This window comes from Pogonomyrmex barbatus, unplaced genomic scaffold (assembly GCF_055798465.1).
Source record: "Pogonomyrmex barbatus isolate J1 unplaced genomic scaffold, ASM5579846v1 scaffold6, whole genome shotgun sequence".
NCBI classification, from domain to species: domain Eukaryota; kingdom Metazoa; phylum Arthropoda; class Insecta; order Hymenoptera; family Formicidae; genus Pogonomyrmex; species Pogonomyrmex barbatus.
Genome location: NW_028297160.1, coordinates 5,496,995 through 5,518,781, shown reverse-complemented (window position 1 = coordinate 5,518,781; position 21,787 = coordinate 5,496,995). Strand labels below are relative to the sequence as shown.

Below are 21,787 nucleotides of genomic sequence, written 5' to 3'. Positions count from 1 at the left end.
AAAATCATAGAACATGAATTAGAATGTGAAGCATATTGAAACTATTAAAGTCATCGCGCGAAATGCGTCATAAACGACGTTTCCCACGCATTTGTTATCCCTATAAAATAAACTACAAATTAATCGATAAATTATACTTTCCTCTCTCGACAGATTGGATTTATTCGCTCATTGGAGATGTTATTTAATTCAGAAACTTAAGGAAAATCGCAAAAGAGGATGTACATACGAGAACCAATTAGATCTTGGTTGGCAGAATAAAAGCAAATAACTTATTTTTTCACAAAAAAACGTCCAATTTTTTTCTTTCTGCTTTGTTTGTGTAGGAATATAAAAATCGTAAGACTTAAATAATTGGTACGATTCGGAGATTGTTATAATAGCGCGTGTGTGATCATGCAATTGAGTGTCAGATTCATAAACAAAGAATCCTGAGTTCGAATCTCAGTCGCTTCGTTAATTTTTTCTCCGAACATATTCCTTACATTCGAAAGCGAGAGCAGCCAGATGACGCTGCGTGAGTATGACGTAGTCTCTCTCTTTTTTTTTTCTCTTCTTATGACGTTGTTCCATGGCGCTCCACACAGCCTGACGCGCGTCGTTGACAGATACGACGGACGGAGGATGTCAATGGGCATCTGACGCATTAACGGAAGAGATTTCACAATTGTTTCCGCACGATGGACCTGGCTAAATCGTTCTTCAATGTCCGCGATCACGACGGTTATGTCGGAAAAGAGGAGCATAACGTGAGTACTCGCGTGTCAATTGCCGCGAGATTTACAGCTGCGTAGAGTAACACAAGGTAACATGTGGAATCTAGTGCAATCATCTTTACCGTCTAATATCCATTTCTATGTCAATATTGATTAACTTTAATCTCGGTTTAATTAATTTTGCTTATCTTTGTTTCAGAAGATAAATCGAGATTAAAGTTAGTCTATGTTGAAATGGGCATAAACTTTTATGCCATAGATTTGAAAATCACGCCTAATTGAATTGTTTATGTATTCTTCTCACAATGTTTAATTTTTTTGTTATAATTTTTTTTATATAAATACAATAAATATTATCATGCCAACTTGTAAGCTTTTAAACAATAAGCACTATGACTTAATACATAGTTATAATAAATATGATATGTTTTCTTTTCAACTTCAAAATAAAATTCTTTAAATTCTTAAAATTGTGCCGAGTAATGGCAACTGAAAATATAGAAACAAAACAAATAGAAATCTTCGATAATCCATAAGTTCTCATAACTAAAACTCTTCTAAGACTTATTATTTAGATCACATGTTACACATAGTTTATATATAGATTGTGTGGGATATGGGAATATAGATTATATTATATTTGATATTTAAATGCCCAGTCTTTAAATCATTTCTTGAAAATTTGTCTTAAAAGTTTGAATGGTTGAATTTTCAGCATATAAAATATATTAAATGGAACAGAAGAGAAAGGAATAAATGGAATAAAATCTAGAAATAAGTTTCTAATTTCAAACTTTAAATAATTAACAGATACAAAATCTACGTGATTTTGGAGTTACAATAGAAAATTAAAGATAAACTTAAAAGATTTCTTTGAAAATATTGACTGAATTAATTGACTGAATTAAAAATAGTTTTAGATTCATCACTTATTATGTTCAAGAATTTCATGAAAGATGCAACTCCATTTGTATGTTTTAGAAAAAATTGGAAACAGCCGTCTCCGAAGATGAAATCGAAATGGAAGTTGGAGGTTTGTGCGGTGAAACTTTGTCTCCAGCACCAGGTGGTCCATTTTCAGCATTAACTCCATCCATGTGGCCGCAAGACATTCTAGCTAAATTGAATCAACCTGATGATCCAAATTCTCAGCCTGAATATAGGTAAAACTTAGTTCAACCAAAAATGAATAGGAATAAGAAATAAAGAATGAAATATAAACAATTAGGAATAGAAAATTATTTTTAATTAATGAAAAAATATATATTCTTTGATTGTGTGTTGAAGTATGAATCTGATCTATATTTCTATATTTGAAATTTAATTATCTATTTTTAATTTTCTATTATTCATTTCTTGTTTCTTATTCCTTTATGTTTTCTTTTTTTTTTTACTTAGTCTTGTCGGGGACCAAAAAAAGCCAGATCAATGATGGAATAATTATAACATAAATAAATAAAATGATATAAGATGATACAGTGAAAGTTATTAAAAAAACAAAAGCATAAACGTTAAAAATCAACACAAACCGATGAAAAAATTCGCAATATCGGATCGTATTCACTCTATTCAAGTCCCAAGACTTTCCTTTTCATTATGTTTGAATTAAAATATATCATCACTGAAGATATTATGTTATGTTCTAAGAGCACACTATCAGCGTCATTCTATCTTAATTATTATTAATATCTATCTTAATTATTTATTTATTTATTTCTAATGTGCGATAAAGAATGATACGATAACATTAACAATACATTCTCTTGAATGCAGTCTAAAAACCTTCAACTCTAAGCATTTTCTTGACTATTAAGAGGCCTTAGGAATTCGGAAATATTTGAAAAATATTAATATTATCGACTATTAATATAAATTTCTAATTGTTTACATAAATATTTTAATAATATATTATTAAGTTAATGACTTTTATCAGTACAAATGTTTTATAAATAAATATGCAATATCGTACATATGTTATAAAATTACACTTTTTTTACTATTATTATTTCTATGAATAATCAAACATGGATGGTAATTGTAAAAATGAAGTTTTAAATAAAATTAAATATTAATAAATTGTAAATATATACATATATCTAAGGAACAAAATAATAAGTCGCAAAATTAAGTTATAACTAAATGTTTAAATTTTAATCATGCAAACTTCCATAAGATTGCTGATCTTTAATAATATCTTGATATGTATTAAATGATATACAAAATTTCTTGTTTTGTATATACAAAAAATTCTGTATTCAGAAAATACAGATATTGTAGAAGAATCTTTACAATTGTTTTACCAATCTAGGTTTGATGAATTTGGCTTTCGTGTGGAGGAAGAAGATGGTCCTGAACAGAATTCAAAAAAATTATTGGGAATACCCTTTGTTGAAGATCCTCAACACAGGTTAGTTATCATATTTTTCATATATTTAAAATAGAGAATATAATTCACAATTTGTATTTTGCTTGCTAGATTGCAATGGGTCGCTCTCTTGGAATTCAGTCATAATAAAGAAGTTGCAGAACTCTCCTGGCAAAATATGGACCGAAGACTCCCGCGTACAGATAAATTGCGTGAAATGGTTCGACGTGGCATACCTCATTCTCTGAGACCTCAAATTTGGATGCGCATGTCAGGTAAATAAAATAACAAAAATACAAATCTTAGACTATAAATTCGAAATATTTATAAACGTTTAATTGCAGGAGCACTTCAGAAGAAGTGTTCGTCCGAAATAATGTACAAAGATATAGTAAAAGCATCGAGTAATGATGCATTAATGACCAATAAACAAATAGAGAAAGATCTCCTTCGCATTATGCCAGCCAATGCGTGTTTCAGTCATCTCCATAGTACTGGTATACCCCGTTTAAGACGCGTTATGCGTGCCTTAGCTTGGCTTTATCCTGATATTGGGTACGGAGGAGTTTAATATGTTTAATTAAGCTATTTTGTTAAGTATATGACATTAATTATAATTTTTGTCTTTTCTGTTGTATAAAGATATTGCCAAGGTACGGGTACAATGGCAGCATCATTGTTATTACTTTTAGAAGAGGAAGATGCGTTCTGGATGATGGCAACAATAGTAGAAGATTTATTACCAGCTTCTTATTATTCTTCAACATTGTTAGGTAATATTTAACATTTTGCCAATTTTGTAAAATATTTGAAGTTGTACAAGAGTTTATAGGTATCAATCATAATTAAATAAAACTGTATTAAATAATTATTTCTTAAATAGGTATTCAAGCTGACCAAAAAGTACTTCGCACATTAGTAGCTAATTATCTTCCTGACATAGATCACGTTTTGGTGCAGCATGATATAGAATTAAGTCTTATATCTCTGCATTGGTTTTTGACTTTATTTGCATCAGTTGTACACATGAAGATATTATTGCGAATATGGGATATGTTCCTTTTCGACGGATCTATAGTTTTATTCCAAATCACACTTGGGATGTTGAAAATAAAAGGTATTTGTTATATTTAAAATAATCTATATTACTTTATATAATTTGTTACATGATATTATCATTAATGATTTAATGTTTTTTCAGAAACAGACTTGAAGCAATTGGAAAACTCGGCACAAATATTTAATGCTCTCTCAGATATACCAGGAGATATTGATGATGTGGACCAATTATTTAATGTATATATAATTTCTCTTGATATAATTTTAGAAACATGTTATGACAAAATCCATATTATATATATTTTTTAGGTATCCTTAGAAGTTAGTGGATCGTTGACAGATGTATTAGTCGAAACTCATAGACGTCGTCACTTAGCTTATTTAATGGCTGATCAAGGTGGACTAGTAGGAAATCCGGATGCAGTACCAAACTTACCCAAACAACATTTGAATAGGTATAGATAATAAAAAAAGCATTTTATATTCTTTTTTAATATTGATTGTATATAACGATGAAATACTATTAAAAACTATCCGAAACAAATTTTCGTAATCATTAAAAAGGCTTTGGAAGATTTGGAAACAATTGAAGAGTATTTATCAATATTATCAACTATTGATTTCTTATTGCTGATATAATGTATAATTGTATTATATATTATTAACTTTTTATTTTTATTATATAAACGTTTCATAAATAAGTATGCATATTTATTATTGCTATAATATCACATGTATTACTAAAAATCTTTTCTATATTATATATTCTATATTCTATATTTCTATGAATAATCAAACAGGAATAGCAACTATAAAAATGCAGTTTTAGATCAAATTAAATATTATTTAAATTGTAAATATATCATACGTATCTAAAAGAAGATGAGATAATAAATCATAAAATTGGTATAAGCTAAATTTGAATAGCCATCCAAATTTTCATAAAATTTCATAATTTTCATTATCGGTTTTTAGTAGAATTTAATCAATGCTAAATCATAATAATATAAATTTTTTTATATATCCTTTGCGGTATTTTTACAGACGTCAAATGAAACGAAATAAGTCAATGTTACAAACAATTTTATTTGGAAATGACGATGGTGAAGATGATGCAAAATCCAAAAATATTCGTCAAACAGGTATGTGTATACAGTTATGTAGAATTTTCAATAACATTTATATCTTTATATCTAATTTAATATACGAATTTTCAGAAATTCTAGTTGATTTAAGGGAAGCTGTTTTACAGGTTGCAAGGCATTTTATAAGTGTCGACCCAAAATTAAATAACATTGTTCTTATAGCAGATTATACAATGGAAAGTCATGCGAAAGACCATGACAATTATGTCAATGTATCCCGGACACGAAAAAGAAGAGCAAAAGCTTTACTGGGTACAAATCTTTTTTATTGCACTGTGATAACATAATTTTAATAACAATTCTTTCTTGAAAAAAAGTATTCAAGAGGCTTGTGTACTCTCATGAATATGAATGTATTATTAAAAATTATATTTTTGAAACTTTCATGAATGTTGCATTATAATTATTTAGAGCTTTCTAGATTTCTATCGTATTGAGATGCATTATTAACGCGAACGTTTTGTGAGCTTCTTAGTTTACTTCACTAGAACGAGCAATAATTTGATATTGAATATTCGAAGAATTCCCTTATATACATATTATGTCCCTTATATACATACATACATTATATACATGTTAGTTGGAAGAGCCAGAAGCAAAAGGAAAGAAGACAGCGGAGAGAGAAAAGATAATCATACGCATCATTTTTCTCAAATTGATCGATTAATTTAACTCTCTCTCCTGATATGTCTTCCACGTCCTACCTTCTATGCAACATATAAAAGAATCCTTTAGAATAACTTATTATTATTATGTTATTCCTCATCTTGACGAAGCAAATTGCAATCATGAAGTAAACTACTCGCGAAATGTTAATAATGTTGAAGCATTAATAATGTATCTTGACACAATAGAAATCTAACTCTAAATATATAGGATATATCAAAATTCATAAGACAAACTTTAAAGAATGATTTTATCAAGAAAATTAATTTTTGTCCAAAACCAAACTGTGTTCTTCACCGCGTCTTTAAGGAATTATCCTTATTTGAACCTTGTGAAATAGACAATTGCGCATGATGTCATAAGCTTAGATAAAGTTCAGAGATTCCGTTATATAGATTCCGTTATATTTGTGAATAGTAGCACAATGGTCTACGATCCACTTTTGTATCCCATAGGAAACATCCAATTTGTACTAGACGTTTCATATATTAGACACATTGGAGAACAGGTTCTTTAATAATAATTAATTCTTTAAATGAAATCTATCATTCTCTGAAGTGGCTCCTGAAATATCGTGTACACTATATTTAACATTCAATTACATGTATCCAATTAAAAAACATGATAAGAAATAAATAATACTTATATGGCACGAATATATGTTGTTCTAGTTAAAATAAAAATTTTGATGTAACTTAACAAATAATAAAAGAAGCTATCTTATAAATGTATTAATCTTGTTACAGATTTTGAAAGACACGATGATGATGAACTCGGTTTTCGAAAGAATGACATTATTACAATCATTAGTCAAAAGGATGAACATTGCTGGGTAGGAGAACTTAATGGATTGAGAGGTAATAGATCTCTTAAAAAGATAAATTTATATTAATATTTGCTCTTTTTACGTGACACTCAATGTATTAATCTAATAACTTATTTTTAGGATGGTTTCCTGCAAAGTTTGTAGAATTATTGGATGAACGCAGTAAACAATACACGTGTGCTGGAGATGATGCAGTTAGTGAAGCTGTCACCGATCTGGTACGGGGTACATTATGTCCCACTGTAAAAGCAGTGTTAGAGCATGGAATGAAGAGACCATCATTTTTGGGCGGGCCATGTCATCCGTGGCTATTTATAGAAGAAGCTTCTAATAGAGAAGTCGAAAAAGACTTCAACTCCGTTTATAGTAGACTAGTGCTGTGCAAAACGTACAGATTGGATGAAGATGGCAAGGTTCTGACGCCAGAAGAGGTATATATATATATATATATATATATATATAATTCATTTATTATTTTCTTATATATATTCTTCTTCTGTATGAGATAAAAAATGATAAAGAAAATTTTTTTAGTTATTATATCGCTGCGTTCAATCTGTAAATTTAACACATGACGATGCTCATGCTCAGATGGATGTAAAATTACGCTCTTTAATCTGTCTCGGATTGAATGAACAAGTGCTTCATCTATGGTTAGAAGTTTTATGTTCGTGTGTAGAAGTAGTACAAAAGTGGTAAGTTTAAGCATATACTGGATTTATGTATTGTATAATAATATATAATCCCTGTTAGAACTGTGCAAAGGACTTTTAAAGCTCTAATGCAAAGATAAGGAGAAATTCTTTTATCTATTCATAAATTTAATGTCAAAGAAGTTCGATGAAAATTTAAAAATATTATAAAATATTACCAATGAAATTTATAAGTACAAATAAAAAATAGTTATATTTTCAATCGAAATTTTATGGTCCCTTAATAGCAGAGGGCTTGATGTAATATATCCTTTGTATCTCCTTATTTGCACAGCTCTTTTTTTTTATTACAATATATAATAGTACATATAAATATTTAGGTATCAACCATGGAGCTTTATAAATAGTCCAGGTTGGGTGCAAATAAAATGTGAATTAAGAATATTAAGTCAATTCGCATTTAACTTGAATCCCGACTGGGAATTACCGCCCAAAAAGGAACAATCACAGCCTTTAAAAGATGGAGTTCGTGATATGCTAGTCAAACATCATTTATTCAGTTGGGATCTTTAACACATAAGATAATGTACAATTAACAAGACTATGCCACTTTTCCAGTTTTCGTCCAAAAACTTGAGATTTAGTTTTCCATTTCTAGTCTCTAATTTATTATCGTAAAAAAATAAAATTTATTAATATTTAAATTTTTTATAAATGACAAGAAAGTTTTAACAATTCAAGAGATTTTCATCATTAAAAATTTTAAAATTTGATGCACATTAATGACTAAGAATGATAATGTACAAATATTTAATCTCACTTTTATCATTATATTACAATTTACAAATGTTAAAGAAAGATTTATATTATTTAATCACACAAGCATATAGTGAATAACTATGATAGAAAAACTCTATTTATATGTTAGATCTTTTCTTCTTATATATATCTAACATCAGCAAAAAATATTTTAAAAAGCTTTTTAAAGTAATATTTGTCAAAATAATTATTTTAATAATTGCAAAGAAAAATAAGATTATATCTATGAAACAGAAATAGAAAGTATTAGATAACCAAAGTTGTATTGTGTCTACTTGTGTATAAATGTCACTTCGTAATTATATATTTCTTTATAAAATATTAATTTTATATTTTTTTTCATAAGCAGAAGAAAAGTTGATAATCAACAAAAAGAATATAATATATAATATACATATAATATACATATAAATATATTATATAATCTCTGTAGATAAATATGTATAGAGAATATATATATTGTCATATCTTCAACCGTGATGGATGTTATATAGCGAATGTTATAACTCAAGAGATTTATTTTTAAGCAGTGCCTTTGATATAAAGATATAATTGAAATACTTTAGGCATATTTAAAAATCTTCAGTATTTACAATATAAATCTTCTATTTTCTTCCAGAGAAATATTGAATGTATAATTTATTTTAGAACATAATTATGTAACAATGTGGAATGTTATTCTTTGTATATTTTTTACTTAATCAACTTTATTTTACTTTTTTATCACAACATGGATCTTTAAAATTTTTATTAATGATTTTTGTACTAAGCGGTTCTTCCTCTTTAATATCCATAACTAACGATGGTTTTTCTAAAAACTTGTCTTTGTCAAATTTTAAGGGAGCATGCATAGCTTTGTACTTTTCAACAGTTAATGCATCAATATGCAAATCGTGTACGTCCATGATATCTTCTTCACATATTGATTTATCAGAGGAATCGATCTCGCATCTGCATGGACGTTTTTTGATATAAATAAAATGTAAATCCATAACATTGGTTCCAGTGATTCCTGTTTTGATTAAGTCCGCTCCTTTCTTAAAACGTGCATAAAAATTATACGTATCGTTTTCTTTTAAAGTATTTTCAGGTAACATGCGTTCTACTTCCATTATCTTTAATACTAAGGGATCGATATGTTCATTGATATCTCGAACAGACTTTTTCGTTGTGTTATCAAAGTTTCGTTCAACATCGGGTTCTGTTATAAATCCACTCATTTGCTGTATCGGAATTTTTCTGTCTGTCGTCAAGTCCTGCTCAGATAAAACCTGTGGATTCTTTTTAACAGCCATAGATTTAACTTTCGCATAAACATCATGTATTAAAGGTGCAATGGCAGGATAACCAAATGCACCTGCTGCATCAGTAGGACCATCTTGACCATCAGTACCTCCACTGAGCATCATCACATCGAACTCAACGAATCGCGGGTAACTCTTGATTTTCGCTAGCCAGTCCAATGAGAAACGTAAAGCCAACTCTTGATTTCTACCGCCTTTTCCTCGACCTGTTACTACAACTGTAGGTTCTCCTCCACCGATCAAAACAATTCCATCAAGATTGCCAATAATATGTTTGAAGATTTTGTCGATTTTATCAATGGATAAGGGAAGTATTGGTGTAGTCCGTACTCTATCATAAAACTCTTTTCTTTCCAGTTTATTTAATAAGACAAGGCATATCAGGCTTGTTATGTGAACATATGCTAAACTAACATCCTGTACATTTCCTGTAACATCATCTCTTAATATTATTGGGGTCAATTTTTTACGTGAAACTTCAAGACTTGCGGCTTCAAGAGCCATTGTATTATTTCCTAGAATTATATTTGTCACATGTTTAAAGTTTTTAGCAGGATTTAACAATGGTTTGTCATTAAATGTTTCCTTGGACATTACGACTGTTTTTAAATTACCTTCTAACGAATCGTACAAATTATATTTTTTTAATACAGCAATAACATCTTCTGGCGCTTTGCTGCTATAAACAGTAGGACCACTAGCAATTAGATCTACAGGATCTCCGACGATATCGGATAATATTAGAGTAATAACAGATGCTGGATAGGCCATCCGTGCCAAACCACCACCCTTTACCAGAGAAAGTTTTTTCCTTACAGTGTTAAGTTCGGTGATGTCGGCACCTGCATTTTGGAGTTTTCTACAGAGTTCTATCTTGTCTTCCTGATTCAGGACGGGCCTCGGCATATATAGCAACGCAGAACCTCCGCCCGATACCAATACTATGAGAGTATCTGCCTCTGTCAAGTTTTCAACCAGATCTATGATATCGTGCGTGGTGTCTAACGATCTGCTATCGGGTTGATTGTTGACAGCACCCTCGCGATAATCGATTTTACTGTCGTGTAACCTGGGGAAGCTAGACATATCTCCGGTAGTCCACATGGCATCTTTAGATACACTTGGGACACTGACTATACCCTTCCTCAGAACGTTACCGAGTATTCTCTCAAGTTCCACAGCCATTCCCATAACTGCCTTACCAAATCCAACGAGGTAAACATTCTCTTTAAGCGGAAAGCTTTTTCCATCAACGTACAAGGCATTATCTTGTAATTTCACTCTCCGTCTTACAATCTCATTTGGTGACACCGCTTTCACGGCGGAGTGGAAAACGTCTCTCAAGTCGGCTCTGGCCTCTGACAGAAATCTCGTGTCTGTTGTCATATCGCGATTCGATGTATGTGTGTACTTGAAAATTTTTGAGAGGTTAGGATGAAAAGTAACTGAACGACTGAAAAGTCAAAATAAACATAAACGAAAAAATTTAGTCTGACCTCTGATCACATTCGATCGCTGATGAAAAAAAATCGAACTTGCCTGTACGAGATAAACCTACGAAATATTGTTCTTTGTCGCATTATAATCGATCATTAAACGCATCGACCGCAGTATGAAAGTCTCTTCTGTGAGATAGCACTGCGGTATCTTTCCATTTTTTTTTTCTTTATGTAGTTTTCATGCTACGTTCCATGTCACGTGTGACGAAACATTCAAATTGAACGTCCTGAGTTTTATGAGATACATGATTTTGCAATTTCGTACGAATTGCGCAATTATTTGCGATATATTTCGTTATTTGCGATATATTTCGTAATGCCTAATCACAGCTAAATAACTACCAAACACATAAAAATATTTATCTTTGCATTGAATATTAAAATTCAACTTCTGAATCGAAATGCAGCAGTTGATATATTAATTTTACTTTCATGACTATTTTTTGTATCCGTTAGAAAAAGAAATATTGTCGACCTATAAATCGAGATTTCTATAGAACTGTTGGAATTGATTAGCACTTGCTCTCTCTTTTCTTTTAGCAAATCGTAACGACAACGAGCAACAAGAACGAGAAAATTTAATTTAATTTGTGATAAAATTAAAAAAGAAACCTATTTATATCATCTATATTTCTTGTAAACAATAATAAATTAAGTTTAACTATCTTTTACATTGAAATCAAAGGAAAAATATTAATAACGCGTTTTTTCTCGCGTTTTTCTCAAAATATTTCTGATTGGTTGAATTAAGAGCAACAATTAGATTCCAATATTTTAAAACTTTGTATATACACAGAGAATATAACAGAATCTAACGAAACTTCAAATCATGGATACTATTTTCAAATTTTTTTTATATTTAAGAACATCTTTAATTTTCTTTTATTTAGGAAATCAATTATTAAATTTAAATTTAGATATTTATACGTTAAATTCGACAAAAGTCATAGTCAATTTAAATTATATAAATGTATTTGTGTTATATAGAATGTAATTTTAAAGATGCGAAACCGAAGCGAGTCTACGTTTGAAATTCTTGTTGGCCCTGAAAAGGGCCGTTTATAATCGGAGCCAACTCCAATTTACTTGGAACTGGTGTACTTGGTTACTGCCTTTGTGCCTTCACTGACTGCGTGCTTCGCCAATTCACCCGGCAACAGGAGCCTGACAGCCGTCTGTATCTCCCGGGACGTGATAGTCGAGCGCTTGTTGTAATGCGCCAGTCTCGACGCTTCCGCGGCGATTCTTTCGAATACGTCGTTTACAAAGCTATTCATGATACTCATAGCTTTGCTGGAGATTCCGGTGTCCGGGTGTACTTGTTTCAGTACTTTGTAGATGTAAATGGCGTAACTTTCCTTCCTCTTCCTCTTCTTCTTCTTGTCGGTCTTGCTGATATTTTTTTGGGCCTTACCGGCCTTCTTCACGGCTTTGCCACTCGCTTTAGGGGGCATTTTCGTACAGTCGAAAGGCTAGTTGCGGATTGAACCACGATACAGCGTCCTCGATGCGCACGAGAAAAGTGAGCTGTCGCGCCGGGAGAGCTACTGTATATATATCATTCGCGCCATCTACAACGTTCCAATGAAACGTCACGAAGATAATAGCGCGCGCCTGCAGAGGGCCGCGTGCTTTTATTGACGGCGAGCAGCTGTCGTCGTGGGGTATAAAAGAAGCGGCGTGGTCGATGCGCCATCACAATTCTCTTGCTTCTCTCGAAGGAAGGAACTCCGTTAATCGTTAATCGAGCAACATGTCTGGTCGTGGAAAGGGTGGCAAAGTTAAGGGAAAGGCGAAGTCTCGTTCCAACAGGGCGGGACTGCAGTTCCCCGTGGGTCGTATCCACCGTTTGCTGAGGAAGGGAAATTACGCGGAGCGCGTTGGCGCCGGTGCACCGGTCTATTTGGCCGCGGTCATGGAATATCTTGCCGCTGAAGTGTTGGAGTTGGCCGGTAATGCCGCCCGTGACAATAAGAAGACTAGAATCATACCCCGTCATCTGCAACTCGCCATCCGCAATGACGAGGAGTTGAACAAGCTATTGTCTGGCGTGACCATTGCCCAAGGCGGTGTCCTACCGAACATCCAAGCCGTACTGTTGCCGAAGAAGACCGAAAAGAAAGCATAATTATAATTCAACCATCCATCACAAAAAATGGCCCTTTTCAGGGCCACAAAATTTTAAAACGAAGGAATGATCTTGTTGCGCATTTACACAAATACCTTGCTACGTATAATAAATGCTCATTGTTTTTCTTACAATATCATTAGCTCTCCGAAATACAACTGGGAATTTCAAAATCAAAGTGATTTTTCGATTTTGAATTATTCGATAAATGAAAAAGATGAGCTTTCCTTTAAAAGGAATTGTTGATGACTTGTTGACTAAGTGATGCCGTATTTCGCCGTTTCATGTTTCGTATAGCGAAATCAAATTCAAGCTTTGGCCTCCAGCAATCCAATTATGCGAAGTTAGTTTTTATTAAAATAAATGAATCATGTTTTTTGCAATTTTTAGCCTTTATTTTTATTTTGATATAATGTAAATAAAAATTTATTTTTATATTACAATAAAAATTCAGACCAACAAATATTCAAAATAAAAGTTCTGCAGAGGATATTGTCTGACTTACGCAAACGGGCGTAAGATTTATACTAAAATACTGTTATTTCTTTGCAAAAAATTTTTTCCTGTAGAAGATTGAAAAATTAACAAGACCAGAATTCGAACTTGATCCTTCATTTACCGCGATTTTAGTCTGCATGACTTGATCATGACGACTTTCCACCAATAACTGTTTACATTCCGAATCATCACATTTACTTAAAAATTTCAGCCAATTAATTGCTTACATTCTTACTACCTTTTTTCCTATTTTCTATAAGCCAAAATTACTAATTTTCAAATTACCAAATAATTATAATTTTTGAAATCAGACATTAGATTATTTTTTCTCGTAAGTACCAATCTTGGATGAAAAGAAATTAATGAAACTAAAAGGATTTCTTTTATGCACATATATAAAAAGAATATGAATTTTTTATTACAGCATTGCATTCATTCTATCTCAAATTCGAATTTATATAAATAAAATTAAAAACGTTGTGGATTGTACAATTGTATTCTTGACTGTTGAAAAAATATACCACAATTTTTTTAAATTTTTTAGTGCTCAAAAATTCTTTGAAAAATATAACTGCCTTCAATAACTTTGTTGTGTCTCGAAGGATTAATTTTTACAGAAGTAAATCGTACAATCTTTCATATAAAATATTTTTAATATTGATTCTTGCAAATATATATTATATTTATATATAATGTCGATGATACATACAGTTACAAATTATTTCAAATCCTTTTAGCATAATGAAATGAAATGTGTAGAGTTGAAATGTATAAGATTAACATTTACGTAAATTTGTGTTATTATATACATTGTTTCAATCAGTACATTCTCTAAATTTTCGATGAATTATTGTAATTCTTGATACCTAACAAATTTGACGTAATATTATATGTTTTTATATCAAAGAGTTTAGATTTATGCATTAATCCATTTTTATTATTTATCTATTTTTAATTAAGATAGACTTAATTTTTCGATGATAATGAAAAAGAAATAGATAAAGTAGAATTAGTGATGTAATTAGTTTAATATCTCTTAGTATCTCTTATTTATTAGTTTTTTTTATAAATTTAAACACTCAACTTTTATTTGAAAAATATTAGTAGCTACAACAAGAGATTATTTTCTAATATTAAAAATCTCAGTTTTTGTGTTAATGTTAAATAATTATTTTCGTGTTAATGTTAAATAATTATTTTTTTGTAAATATTGTATAATTTTGTTCATAAATTTAGCAGAGAAAATATAAAATAATTATGAGGTATACTATAAAAATAAATATATTCAAATTAAAGCACATGAATGTGCTCTAATTATAATATAAATATTATTTTATTTCCCAACATTATGTATCTTTGTTCTTATATTATAATTATCTATTTATAAGAATATAAGAATGATTTAACATGGAGCATTAATAAAGTTTTCTCAATTCTGAATATTATATATCACGAAATGGCGTTGGAGAAGAACAAAGATTCTCTCAATGTTCGACTGTTAAATATAACTACAAAATACTATTTTTTATTAAATTACATTACAAATTTCTTTCTCCTTTTCAATAAATTTGAAATACCTATTTCATTTTGAATACAAATATACTAGTTTAATTATACAAAACAAATTCAAAGAAACGTGATTGTTCCATATCAATCTTTTACATTGTATATCGAATGTAATATAGAATCATATAGAGAATAAGATATAAAATTTTATAGCACGTATGTTCATTTATAGATTTAGTTAAAAAATACGACTGTGATATTAACAATTATTCCAAAATTTGTTTGATGTAGAATAAAGCAATAGAATTTCGCATGTTCTTAACGTATTTTTATGTTGAAATGAATTTTATTGAAACGTTAGGTTTAGTTTATTATTTATTATATTGCAAATTATTCTATATATATATTTGGAGACTTATGAATTCTGCAACTTGCTTTAGTTCAATGTAGAAAGTCTGGAGCAGCTGTCACTTCAGGCGCCAATGACGTTTGATTCGGTTTCCAGCCGCACAATCTGATTGGCTTTCGCTCGGCTACTCCGTTTTGTATATAAGGAACAGACATGGGACTGGAGAATCAATCGACGCTCAGACCTCGTTCCGTTCGTTGTGTTGAAAGCTAGTCCGATTTCATCATGCCACCGAAGGCCAGTGGTAAAGCGGTGAAGAAGGCGGGCAAGGCTCAAAAGAATATCAGCAAGACCGACAAGAAGAAGAGGAGGAAGAGGAAGGAAAGCTATGCTATCTACATCTACAAAGTGTTGAAGCAAGTGCATCCCGATACTGGTATTTCGAGCAAAGCCATGAGTATCATGAACAGCTTCGTTAACGATGTTTTCGAGAGAATTGCTGCCGAAGCGTCGAGGTTGGCGCATTACAACAAAAGATCGACGATCACGTCCCGTGAGATACAAACCGCAGTCAGGCTCCTTTTGCCTGGAGAATTGGCCAAGCACGCAGTCAGTGAGGGAACTAAAGCAGTGACCAAATATACTAGTTCCAAGTGAACATTTCATACATACGGATTGCGTATATACATAAATCGGCCCTTTTTAGGGCCAACATATCTCAAACATGGGAATTTCTTTCATATCTACGATATTTACGTTGCTAACATGTTATTTTTAATTACACATACATATAGTATTAAAACAAATCTTAGAGATATGAAATACATGATTACGAAAATTGAAATAATATCGATATCTGCTGTTAGTGATGAAGATAGAAGGTGTTTGTCTAGTTTATTTATCGTTATATAGGATTATTTGGAATAGATGTGTGTCCTTGGAATATTATTTCTGAATTCGTTCTGAAAGAATCTTTATCTTTGAATTTTTTCTGATGCTTGATTTTTTAAGATTCTGAAAAATACTTTATGAGTCAGATAAAGAAGATACAGGACCAACACAATTTATTCTACAATTTCATGGTGCTCGTTACATGCCATACGTCTATGCAAATACATACGTACACTGTTTTTTTTCTATAGAAAAGTTAAAACTTGTAAAAAGATTGAATCTTGATATGAATAAAATGCACGAGAATGTCCAGAATCTTGTTCTTTTCAGATGAATTTTTTGCACCGTATATCATTCTCTTTTTCTCTTTAAAGTGATAAAAAAAGTAAAGATAATACAAAAAAGTTTAGTTGAAAAGAACAAGTCTCAGGTGCACGAGATAATGATAGACTATTTTTGAAATAATGCGTAAGCGATCTTGAGAGACAACTCGAGCGATCTCGAGGAACTATCTCGTTTAGCCAGCAAAACTAGAATTTATAAAACTTTAGTTGATAAAAATCCAATGATTCCAGGATATCTTTTTAAAAATTTTTCTTTTCACGAAAAAAATGCTTAATAATATTTAATTTTAATTAAAATTGCATTTTTATACTTACCATACGTGTTTTATTATAGAAAGTATAAAGTATTTGAAAAAAAAGCAATTGAAAAATAATTTTGCAACAATATAAATGATACTATTGCGTCATGATTATATTATTTATGAAATATTTATAATAATAAATCATGACTCTATAACGCATTATTTCAATATTTATATAAACAATCATTTAATTTAATTTTAATATCGATATTCTTCAATTATCTTCAAGTTAGAAATACTGAAACTCCATCGTGAAGTTAGTAATATGTATATGATTTTTCTTTAATACTAATAATAGATATAGTTAATACTGTATAATGATTTAATTCATTAAACGAGTTTTTTATGAGTGCAAGGTATAGGTGATCTAGTGTGTATCAGAAAGAAACCTGAGAGCGATCATGGCCATCGTTTTAACCGCAAAGCGATACGTCACATATACACGATCCACATGACACTAAATGGCGTCCATGCTTATTCTCAGGCTTCTTTCTGTGTATCTTTTTCGCTACTGTGCGAAAAGGCGGCAAAAAACCAAGAGATAACGCGCATATCTACACTTCTTCAAATTATTCGACACCCCAGGAATTCGGTTAATCATCGCTGTACCTGTTACTAATTTTTCCTGGAGCTAGGTTTTATGACATTTTTTGTTCTTTGGTGCCCATTTCGTGATTACGGAAATTTATCTAGGATTAATGAAATTTTTGGAATATCTAATGGAATTTTTAAATATCTCAGTGATATTGGACGAAAAATTCTGGACTAAAACAAAAATCGTCTCCGAATTAAGTCAAACATTTCAAGGATAAATGTTCAAATCATCCTATATAATTTTAAATATTTGTTAGAATTTAGATTGATTCATTTTTATAGATATATATTTGATTGTAAATAAAATAGATATTCAGATCTTTAGAATCGTATTTTATGACTTATTAATATTTCTCTTTGAATCGTTTATAACAGATTGCTTTCATTATTCGTAATTATTATTGCATTATTTTGAAAATTTGAATAAAAGTTTGTGTTCATTTCTGACATATAGAAAATAAAACTAAAAAAAGTGCTATTTAGACGATTTAGATAAATATATAGATATGTAAAAAATTAAAGTTTTCATTTAAGTATTCATTTTAAATTCTTGAATTCTATTATAAAGATCGTTTCAATGCTTTACATCTGTACTTATTTCTGATCTCGTGTTATTTGGAACTCCAGTTTTTGTATCATAAGAAATAACCTAAGAGCAATTGCTACAATGAGAGAAATCCTAAGTTTAAAATTTGTGGCCCTGAAAAGGGCCGATTGTATGAAGATAAAAAGTTGTCTACATTTAACCACCGAAGCCGTAGAGAGTTCTTCCTTGGCGCTTCAGGGCATAGACGACGTCCATGGCAGTCACAGTTTTTCTCTTCGCGTGCTCGGTGTAGGTTACCGCGTCACGAATAACGTTTTCTAAGAAGACCTTCAGTACACCACGTGTCTCCTCATAAATTAATCCGGAGATACGTTTGACTCCGCCACGACGTGCTAGACGACGAATGGCTGGCTTGGTAATACCCTGGATGTTATCGCGAAGTACTTTACGATGTCGCTTCGCTCCTCCTTTTCCCAATCCTTTTCCTCCCTTACCACGGCCAGTCATGATGATTTATTTCGCTCTCTATCGTCACGAATACACTGTTCGAAGAGACGAACGATTTTGGTAAAGAACGCCGAATACTGCCGGTTTTATTCCCTAACTGTGTCCACAATCCCCACCATGATAGTATCTGCCAATGAGAACGTTTCCCCCCACCCGTCAATGCAATAACGATTGCCAATAGGCATGTTCCATTTCATTCGACTACTCTCCCCGCTTTTCCAGTATTAACCAATCAAATGCGATGTGTCAGGTAACACTGTATATAATACATTGACGCTCGAAAGAAGAACTCATTTCCGACAAGGAATTTTTCTGGATTCTTTGACGAATTGACAAATAACGATGGCACGTACCAAGCAGACCGCTCGCAAATCGACTGGCGGAAAGGCGCCTCGCAAACAACTGGCCACTAAAGCTGCAAGAAAGAGTGCCCCAGCTACTGGTGGCGTAAAGAAACCTCACCGTTACAGACCTGGCACTGTGGCCCTTCGAGAGATTCGTCGGTATCAAAAAAGTACGGAGTTGTTGATCCGTAAATTGCCGTTCCAACGACTCGTTCGTGAAATTGCTCAGGATTTTAAGACGGATCTTCGCTTCCAAAGTTCTGCTGTAATGGCACTTCAAGAAGCTAGCGAAGCGTATCTTGTGGGTCTCTTCGAAGATACAAATCTATGCGCTATTCATGCTAAGAGAGTTACTATTATGCCTAAAGATATCCAATTGGCACGTCGTATTCGTGGCGAGCGAGCTTAATCGCAAATTCTATAGAATTAACAATCGGCCCTTTTCAGGGCCAATATTCCTTCAAACGTATATGTCTCTCTTTACATTACATCTTTTATTACAATAGATTTTCATTTTAATACATTCTTTCAATTATTTTAAAGAGGTTACAGTGTTTTCACGTTTAAATTATATTTGCATCAAAAAATATTGAAAGACAATATTGTACAATTTAAAGAAATGCCAATTTGTAAATTCAATTCTACTGTATTGGCTACATTAAATATTTATAAGGCTGACTCCTAGATATTTTATACATAATTGATATATGTATATTTCATATCATTTATATATACATAATTCAACATAATGTAAATATTTTATCTATATAATATTTTAATTTCTTAAAATTATAATTTGGCTAAGTTATTTATGTATGCTTTAGCGACATATTTTTCAGTGAAGATAATCTTTATTATGTATCATAATCTTAAATATTCTTTTAAATCAATTTTTATAAAAGAAATTTAAAATTTACCAAAAATTAAAATAATATTCAAGAAAACTTTCACTTCAATTTTCGAAGATTTTAGTCAAATTCAATTTATTAATCATATTATTAAAATATTAAATAATAATTAAGAAGAGAATTTTTCTTAATAGAATTATAATATTGAAGAAATCTTTTATTTCAATTTCCGAGAATCTTAATCATATAATTTATTAATTATATTATCGAAATATTAAGTTTTAATTAAGGAAGGAAAATTTTTCTAATTTAAAAAATCTCAAACTTAAAAGTAAAGATACGCAATATATTTATAAAAAATTTCTCGCAAAATTTATATAAAATAGTTTTATATATATATATTTTTTTCTAAGTTGATTAATATTTAAAATTTTTGTAAATGTGATAAAATATAAAAGTTTTCAAAGTTTTTTAAATAAGACATGGAAAAAATTTTTTGAACGTTTAAATCTTTTATCTTCGTGATAGATCTATTAAGATATTATAAAAATTAGATATTCGTATATTTGAAATTATAGATATAAATAATAATGCTTAAATTTTTATTAATATAAATTTATTATTTTAATAAATAATAAACTTATTTTTCTTAAACTTCTGTACATTTCAGAATTCATTTATATTCATTTATTCATTTTATGTTCTTATTTTTTATTATTATGTATCATACCGACACTTGAATATGAAATGGAGAAATTTGCTAAATGAAATTGTGTGATACATATTAATTTATTAATGTTTAAAGATCCTAAAACATAATAAATAGTACAAAGAAAACACGAATATGAAAATTACTTTTAACAATTGGAAAAAAACATTTAATTTAAAAACATTTAATGTATTAAATCAAAACTGATTTTTGAAAGCTGTTATAAGCATTTAAGAATTGTATGTAAACACAGCGTTATTAAACTTATAGTTAATAAATTAACATAATAATTAAATAACATAAATTTAAATGACATCTTTATTATTTTTGTATCATTGACATTTTTATATCAAAATGTATCATTTTAACAACAAAAAATGATTATAATATACTTTCTGTTGTGTGATATAAATTATTTAATAAATTAATTTAAACATTACATTATTAATCTAAAAACATTCTCTAAATTGTATTTGTTTTCTAAACGTTATTTGTATTTTAAATAGTGAGGATGAGAAAACGTTAAATGCTAATATTTAAAAAAAAATGATGAAAACTGTTCAGTAACGTTTAGCCAATGGGAACTTCGCTCGTACCCCATTGGTTGAACGTGGCTAATACGGTTATGTATATAAGTACCTGCTGACGACTCCCCAGCTCAAAGCTGTACTGGCCGTTCTCCGGTTCGTGTCGTGTCTGCTGTCTCAAATCTTATCGCATCGTCAGGATGTCTGGTCGTGGCAAAGGTGGCAAGATAAAGGGCAAGGCGAAGAGTCGCTCTAACCGTGCTGGGTTACAGTTTCCCGTGGGCCGTATCCATCGACTACTGAGAAAGGGAAACTACGCCGAACGCGTAGGTGCCGGTGCTCCGGTTTATCTGGCCGCTGTGATGGAGTATCTTGCCGCCGAAGTGTTGGAGTTGGCTGGTAACGCGGCTCGTGACAACAAAAAGACGAGAATTATACCGAGGCATCTGCAACTCGCCATCCGCAATGACGAAGAATTGAACAAGCTGCTATCGGGTGTTACCATCGCTCAAGGTGGCGTGTTGCCCAACATTCAGGCAGTGCTATTGCCGAAGAAAACAGAGAAGAAAGCATAAACTGATTATGACTGAGAGACAACAATCTTTGGTTTGCAACAATCGACATAACAATGGCCCTTTTCA

At 30.9% G+C, this 21,787-nt stretch overlaps 8 protein-coding genes across 8 annotated transcripts; 5 read left to right on the top strand and 3 right to left on the bottom strand.

Annotated features, from left to right (window-relative positions):
• The first annotated feature begins 553 nt into the window (after positions 1 to 553).
• On the top strand, positions 554 to 8,723 carry LOC105424219 (small G protein signaling modulator 3 homolog). Its single transcript, XM_011634344.3, has 15 exons — positions 554 to 749; positions 1,698 to 1,879; positions 3,025 to 3,123; positions 3,193 to 3,356; positions 3,426 to 3,636; positions 3,724 to 3,854; positions 3,965 to 4,198; positions 4,283 to 4,377; positions 4,450 to 4,595; positions 5,185 to 5,282; positions 5,358 to 5,537; positions 6,698 to 6,808; positions 6,898 to 7,208; positions 7,312 to 7,472; positions 7,811 to 8,723. The coding sequence occupies exons 1-15, from the start codon at positions 681 to 683 to the stop codon at positions 8,001 to 8,003; spliced, it is 2,385 nt and encodes a 794-aa protein (XP_011632646.2). The 5' UTR covers positions 554 to 680; the 3' UTR covers positions 8,004 to 8,723.
• Positions 7,966 to 11,945, bottom strand: LOC105424242 (glycerate kinase). Its single transcript, XM_011634371.3, has 2 exons — positions 11,093 to 11,945; positions 7,966 to 11,006 (listed from the first exon to the last, which is right to left on the bottom strand). The coding sequence occupies exons 1-2, from the start codon at positions 11,131 to 11,133 to the stop codon at positions 8,957 to 8,959; spliced, it is 2,091 nt and encodes a 696-aa protein (XP_011632673.2). The 5' UTR covers positions 11,134 to 11,945; the 3' UTR covers positions 7,966 to 8,956.
• A 151-nt stretch (positions 11,946 to 12,096) lies between these two features.
• LOC105424220 (histone H2B) lies at positions 12,097 to 12,597 on the bottom strand. Its single transcript, XM_011634345.3, has one exon. It carries the CDS (start codon positions 12,504 to 12,506, stop codon positions 12,135 to 12,137), a length of 372 nt encoding a protein of 123 aa, XP_011632647.1. The 5' UTR covers positions 12,507 to 12,597; the 3' UTR covers positions 12,097 to 12,134.
• A 131-nt stretch (positions 12,598 to 12,728) lies between these two features.
• LOC105424221 (histone H2A) lies at positions 12,729 to 14,153 on the top strand. The gene has a single exon (XM_011634346.3). It carries the CDS (start codon positions 12,806 to 12,808, stop codon positions 13,178 to 13,180), a length of 375 nt encoding a protein of 124 aa, XP_011632648.1. The 5' UTR covers positions 12,729 to 12,805; the 3' UTR covers positions 13,181 to 14,153.
• Positions 14,154 to 15,742: 1,589 nt separating this feature from the next.
• LOC105424222 (histone H2B-like) lies at positions 15,743 to 16,240 on the top strand. The gene has a single exon (XM_011634347.3). It carries the CDS (start codon positions 15,819 to 15,821, stop codon positions 16,188 to 16,190), a length of 372 nt encoding a protein of 123 aa, XP_011632649.1. The 5' UTR covers positions 15,743 to 15,818; the 3' UTR covers positions 16,191 to 16,240.
• A 2,123-nt stretch (positions 16,241 to 18,363) lies between these two features.
• Positions 18,364 to 18,795, bottom strand: LOC105424223 (histone H4). The gene has a single exon (XM_011634348.2). It carries the CDS (start codon positions 18,716 to 18,718, stop codon positions 18,407 to 18,409), a length of 312 nt encoding a protein of 103 aa, XP_011632650.1. The 5' UTR covers positions 18,719 to 18,795; the 3' UTR covers positions 18,364 to 18,406.
• Positions 18,796 to 19,012: 217 nt separating this feature from the next.
• Positions 19,013 to 19,510, top strand: LOC105424224 (histone H3). Its single transcript, XM_011634349.2, has one exon. It carries the CDS (start codon positions 19,061 to 19,063, stop codon positions 19,469 to 19,471), a length of 411 nt encoding a protein of 136 aa, XP_011632651.1. The 5' UTR covers positions 19,013 to 19,060; the 3' UTR covers positions 19,472 to 19,510.
• Positions 19,511 to 21,286: 1,776 nt separating this feature from the next.
• On the top strand, positions 21,287 to 21,787 carry LOC105424225 (histone H2A-like). The gene has a single exon (XM_011634350.3). The coding sequence runs from the start codon at positions 21,347 to 21,349 to the stop codon at positions 21,719 to 21,721; it is 375 nt and encodes a 124-aa protein (XP_011632652.1). The 5' UTR covers positions 21,287 to 21,346; the 3' UTR covers positions 21,722 to 21,787.